General features: G+C 42.8%; 1 protein-coding gene across 1 annotated transcript; it reads right to left on the bottom strand.

The window, feature by feature from the left end:
* Positions 1-4,501: 4,501 nt before the first annotated feature.
* On the bottom strand, positions 4,502-6,322 carry LOC116741650 (male-specific lethal 3 homolog). The gene is given in 3 exon segments (XM_032608532.1): positions 4,502-5,312; positions 5,539-5,770; positions 5,773-6,322. Coding segments are annotated over 3 exon segments (1,566 nt in total). The 3' UTR covers positions 4,502-4,528.
* Positions 6,323-6,658: the final 336 nt, after the last annotated feature.

The raw sequence follows: 6,658 nt of genomic DNA, 5'->3' as shown, positions 1-6,658 counted from the left end.
TCTGGAGTTAAGTGCTGATAAAGAGAAGAAATTCAAGAACAGACCCCAGCAGACTCCTACAGGGTCAGCGTTATAAGGGGGGATCAATAAGCTTCACCCCTCTTAAAACTCTCACCAAACACACACTCCTCTCCCGTTTTTAACCTGGTTAACATCTATTCATTCAGATCCCAGATCTCAGTTCATACATTACTTCCTTCATTTAAAAATGTATCCAGCACAGGGCTTCCCTGGTGGTGCAGTGGTTGAGCGTCTGCCTGCCGATGCAGGGGACACGGGTTTGTGCCCTGGTCTGGGAAGATCCCACATGCCGCGGAGCAGCTGGGCCCGTGAGCCATGGCCGCTGAGCCTGCGTGTCCAGAGCCTGTGCTCTGCAACAGAAGAGGCCACGACAGTGAGAGGCCCGCGTACCACAAAAAAAAAAAAAAAAAAAAAAAAAAAAATGTATCCAGCACATTGTACTGGGATTTAGTGGTGAACAGTAAGTAAGATAAGTTAGTCTTGGCCTTCACTGAGTTTATCTTCTGCTGGAAGAGAAAGCTAGTAGACAATAAAGAAGTAAATAAATAAATAAGGGCAAACTAAGTCAAATATTCTGATTGAAATAAACAGGAGATAAGACTGAGCATAGGAGGAGATATGGGGTTATATGTATATGATAGCTGATTCACTTTGTTATAAAGCAGAAACTAACATACCATTGTAAAGCAATTATACTCCAATAAAGATGTTAAAAAATAAAAAATTAAAAAATTTAAAAAAAGACTGAGCATAACCAGGGGAGGCCTCTTTAGATGAGATATCAGGGGAAGGCCTCCATGTGTAGTTCACCATTGTGCTAATATCAGAAGTATAAGATGAGCTGAGAGAAGAACATTCCAGGCAAAGAACTGGAGGATCTGTCCCAAGGACTGACTTGCCTTACTCTCCACGCTCAGCCAGGTTCCTTTTGCCCTACACTCTCCTAACCCTTAAAACCCAAGTAGCTCTCAGAGTTCTCCCTGACTTGAATTGAGCTGGACTCTTGATTCATTTATAGGTCCAGTCAACTAATAATTTATTAAGCAGGCTTAAATTACATTGAGACTGTACTGCAGAATCTCAGAGTTACTGCTGGAGGACAGAAAGAAATTTTAAAACTAAGATTACTGAAGGTGTGGGTTGGGACGTTTGATTCATTTGCCTAAACAAGGCTCTGCAGGGCTGGCTTCCCAAGATTTGAGTCAAGACCCTTGGAGGATGTCAGACAAGTGAGCTTTCTGCTCCAGCTTTCCCTGACTTCCAAGAGCCCCAGCTCTGTCCAAGACTTAAGGTATTAGGGGGGTGTATTCATTTCCTATTGTAGGTAAAAAATTAGTGGCTTAAAACAACCCCGATTTGTTATCTTACAGTTCTGGAGATCAGAAATCTGAAATGGGTCTCACTGGACTAAAAGCAAGGGTTGACAGGGCTGCATTCTTTTCTGAAGGCTCCCGGGGAGAATGTGTTTCCTAGGCTTTTGCCGTTTTTAGAGGCTGCTTGCATTCCTTGGCTCATGGCCCCTTCCTCCATCTTCAAAGCCAGCAACGGCCCACTGAGCCTTTCTCACGTCTCATCACTCTGACTCTGACCCTCCTGCCTTCCTCTTTCTCTTATAAGAACACTTGTGATTACACTGGGCCCACCTGGATAATCCCTCCATCTCAAGACTAGCTCATTAGCAACCTTAATTCCATCCGCAAACTTCATTCTCTCTTGCCACTTAACATAACATATTCATGGGTTCCAGGGATTAGGTTGTGGACACCTTTGGGGGCCATTATTATACTTACCAGGAGGATACAGGACTCTCTGATCTGACTCAACTCCCACATATCCTCCAGCAAGCCCTCCCTGACCCCCCAAAGCTAGGTTAGGTAACCCTGCTCAATGGCCTATGTGGTTACATCCATCACTCTTCCCCTAGTGCTGTGCTTGTTCGCTAGTCTGTATCTTTAGGATAATAGCTGCTTTTCTCACTCTTGGTTATCTGTCTCTTCACTGCAATGTAAGCACCACATGGTCAAAGATCTTTGTTGGTTTTATTCTATATCAAAAATAAGGATACAAGTAAAGCCTTTAGATACATTCAATATATATATTGAATGAATGAATTGTATCTCCATCGCCTAGCCAGGTCTCTAGCACAGAGTAGATAGATGCTTAATGCTGCTGCTACTATTAATACTGCTAATAATATTTATTAAGCCCTTACTATGTGCCAGGCACCGTGCAAAAGGCCCTATGTATATTATCTTGTTTGAGTCACACAACTCTTGAGGAAGTAGCTGTTTTTTCTCCATCCTATACAGAGGGAAACTGAGGTTATAGAAGTTAATTATTTGGCCCAAGATCAAATGGCCTAAGAGGGAGTTGAACTTGTATATCTCTGCATATGCTAAGTGAAATAAGCCAGATAGAAAAAGACAAATACTGTGTGATCTCCCTTATATGTGGAATCTAAAACAGCCATACTCGTAGAAACAGAGTAGAATGGTAGTTGTCTGGGGCTGGGGAGTAGAGGAAATGAGATGTTGGGCAAAGGGTACAAACTTCAAGCTGTAAGATGAGTGAGTGCTGGGAATCTAATGTACAGCATGGTGACTATAGTTTACAGGACTTTATTATATACTTGAAAGTTGCTAAGAGAGTAGATTGTAAATGTTCTCATCTCACACACACACACACACACACATACACAAGTACATGACATGATGGAAGTGTTAATTAACCCTAACGTGGTAATCATTTTGCAATGCATACATGTATTAAGTCATCACATTGTAAACCTTAAATGTACCAGTGTTATATGTAAATTACATCTCAGTGAAGCTATAAAAATTTTTTTTTAAATATTATATCCCCCTGACACTCAAGTTCCTTCTACTTCTGGTTGCTTGGAGAGACATTGTGTGCCCTCTGGCTTCAGGGCATATGTTCTGGTACTCTATGTGAAATTCCAGGGAAGGAGTGTCAATCTCAGCCCTGATGTACAGAGGGCATTCCCTGTTTACAACAACCCGAAGTTCATACAAGCAGGGAGGGTACATCCCCCTCCTAGAGAATGGGTGTCATCTGTTTAGCATGAGTGAGGTCACCATAAGAACTAAAGACACATTTACCAGAGAAATGGGAATTCTTTTGTAGAGGAACAGTTTGGGACTATCTAGGGACCACTAAGCCAAGCCTTCAATAGTGACAGTAGATATTGTCCTGTTGACAAAAATTCAATTAATTATCAAGTTAAGAGGGGAAAAAGGGGGAATCTTATTCAAGCCAAACTGAAGATTGTAACCCGGGAAGCATATTCTTTTTTTTTTTTTAATTTTTGAATTTTATTTTATTTATTTTTTATACAGCAGGTTCTTATTAGTTATCTATTTTATACATATTAGTGTATATATGTCAATTCCAATCTCCCAGTTCATCCCACCACCCACCCCTTCCCCCCTTGGTGTCCATACGTTTGTTTTCTACATCTGTGTCTCTATTTCTGCCATGCAAACTGGTTCATCTGTACCATTTTTCTATATTCCACATGTATGCGTTAATATACAATATTTGTTTTTCTCTTTCTGACTTACTTCACTCTGTATGACAATCTCTAGATCCATCCATGTCTACAAATGACCCAGTTTTGTTCCTTTTTATGGCTGAGCAATATTCCCTTGTATATATGTACCACATCTTCTTTATCCATTCGTCTGTCGATGGGCATTTGGGTTGCTTCCATGACCAGGCTATCGTAAATAGTGCTGCAATGACAACTGGGGTGCATGTGTCTTTTTTTTTTTTTTGAAAACTCTCTCTTGGTTCTTTCCAACACGATGGGCAATGATTTATTTGAGATCACCAAAAATAACATCTTACAGAAAGGGAACTGTAACATTACACAACCGAGTATAGCTATAAAATCTCAAACATTCAGGCAATGCTTTATCGAGATCACCAAAAATAAGGTTTTATAGAAAAGGAACTGTAACAAGCAAATGTATACCTGCAAATATTCTTTTGCCATCAATATCAACTCCCTCTAAAATGCTCTGGGACTACTCTTCAGTTTCCAAGCAAAACTAATGTTTTGTTGCTTAGCCTAATCACAAGAATGAAAACGCCTTTTGCAAAACGATTTTGTTTATTGCTAACAAATAACTAAAAAAATGTGGTTATTGCTAACAAGTAACTCCTGTCTACTGAAACAGCCCAACCTACACACACTTTCGTGAACATTTCACTGTGAACACAGCTGCTCGTTTCCCGCCGTCACAGATGACATGTACCATGGCAAGGGTCACATGTTGGAGGCCGTTCAGGCACCTAGGAAGTAATCCATAACAGAAATAACTACGGGAGGTAAGCAGCTCAAACAAATGGGCCCGCCACAGCCCCCCGACGGGGGTATCGCATTCGCTCTGCCTGTAAGGAAGGCCCACCAACTCCCTAGTTCTTTACTGGGGACCAAGAGCACAAAGCTAGGTAGAGAAACTGTTCTTCCAGAACCATCAAAACCTTAATAAATCACCCTGGGGTTCTTCGTGCTGTAGTGCACCTCACAGGCAACAACATAGGCAGACTCTGTGAAAAAGTCATCATGGTATTCTGCTAAAAACCTCAGAAAGAGATCAAAGTGCTTCAGTAAAGCCTTCAGATTCTTCTCAGAAAAGGACATCTTTCCAAGGATTTCTGAAAGTTTCACGAACAATTGCAGCAAGTGTTGTGCCCCATAAATTTAAGAGGGTGGAGGTGGCTGGTCACCTGGGGGGTAACTGTCAGGTACAAGTTTCCAGGAGAGGACCTCATTTATTTCATTAGTTCTTCTGCCTTCAAAGCCAGCAAACACCACACTCCCTTCCTTGCTAGGGGTCAGAGGAACAGGTGAGGATGATCGGCTATGAACAGGCGTCTTCTTTTCCAGGTGCAGAAACAGCTTGGGCGTGCTGGCAGACGTGTCCTGCTGCCGGCACTTGGGCTGAGGCGAGCCGCTGCTCTCAGACAGCCTGTCGCAATTGTTAGAGTGGCATGTGGACCTCCTCAGAGACTGCAAGGCTTCCGGCTCGGCTTTGCACCTTTTGGGGGCAGCTGGCTCGCCTGTGGTTGGCTGACTCTCTGTGGGCTGTGGCGTGGATGGATTCAACAAATGTGGGCTTGGAGAGAGATCCTCCGGGTTCCGATTAGCGTTTGTGGTACTTCCCTTAATCGGAAGAAAAAATTTGGACGAAGTCACCTTTTTGTACTGAACTTGTTCATATGGATAGAGCCAAACCAATGGGAGAGTGTAATCAAAAGTTATTCTTTGGTTTTTTTTTTTTTTTTTGCGGTACGTGGGCCTCTCACTGTTGTGGCCTCTCCCGTTGTGGAGCACAGGCTCCAGACGCGCGGGCTCAGCGGCCATGGCTCACGGGCCCAGCTGCTCCACGGCATGTAGGACCTTCCCGGACTGGGGCACGAACCCATGTCCCATGCATTGGCAGGCGGACTCTCAACCACTGCACCACCAGGGAAGCCCCGAAGGTTATTCTTAATCTATCCACCATCTCCTTACAAAGGTCAACGTTCTTTTCTGCTGGGATATAATGCACACTCATGTTGGCGTGTGGCATAGCCTGATGGTGATGAGGCCTCTCATTGGCTGAAAAGGCTGTATTGATAGCAAAATGCTTCACGTACGATTCCGAAATAGTTATGATGTTGGTCTGGCATGAAAGTTTCACTAACCGTTTCCTCCTGTTGATACAGTAACAATCGTCCTCAGGCTTCTTTTCAGAACTTCAGGGATTTCTACAGCTATTGTTCTTTCTTCCATTTCCTTTTTTGCGTGCAGCTCTGGTTCTTCCTTCACTTCAGTCTTTTCTTCAATATCACTTTCTTCACTTATTTCTTCATCCTTTTCTTCACTACTGTCATCAGAGGAACCGCTTATTAAGTTTTCAACATTTTCATCTTTTTCTTCAACAGGGAGGCTTTTTAAGACAGAGTCCACACCTGGCAACCTGCAGCGCTTCCTCTTTCTTCCTGTGCTTCTCAGGCGAGCTACAGCTTTTCTTGCCAATTTACGCTGTAATCTCCAATTTTCATCAGTGTCACGAAGGACATGATCTTCAGCTGCCCATCTATCCCAGCTTCTGTTCCAACTAGTCAAATGGATCAGATATTCTGGGATCTTTCTGCCTTTTTCGTCTTTACCAACAATAACATCGACAATCTTGGCATCGTCCAGCACTCGTGCCTTGGTGGGGTCAGGCTCGAAGCACAACACTTTCTCCCCTGAGTGGAATTTAAATTTCACGCCCTCTCTGGCGCTCATTTGCTCATCGTGGCGGAGGGCGAGGCTCCGGGGTGGGTGGAGCATGCACCACATGTGTCTTTTTGAATTATGGTTTTCTCAGGGTATATGCCCAGGAGTGGGATCGCTGGGTCGTATGGTAGTTCTGTTTTTAGTTTTTTAAGGAACCTCCATACTGTTCTCCATAGTGGCTGTATATTGATATATATAATATATATTTTTTTATATATATAATATATATATATTATATATATATATATATATATATATATAAAACAGTGCAGGAGGGTTCCCTTTTCTTCACACCCTCTCCAGCATTTGTTGTTTGTAGATTTTCTGATGATGCCCATTCCGGGA

The sequence above is a fragment of the Phocoena sinus genome, chromosome 16, assembly GCF_008692025.1.
Source record: "Phocoena sinus isolate mPhoSin1 chromosome 16, mPhoSin1.pri, whole genome shotgun sequence".
Lineage (NCBI taxonomy): Eukaryota > Metazoa > Chordata > Mammalia > Artiodactyla > Phocoenidae > Phocoena > Phocoena sinus.
This window is presented reverse-complemented; position numbering and strand designations above follow the sequence as displayed.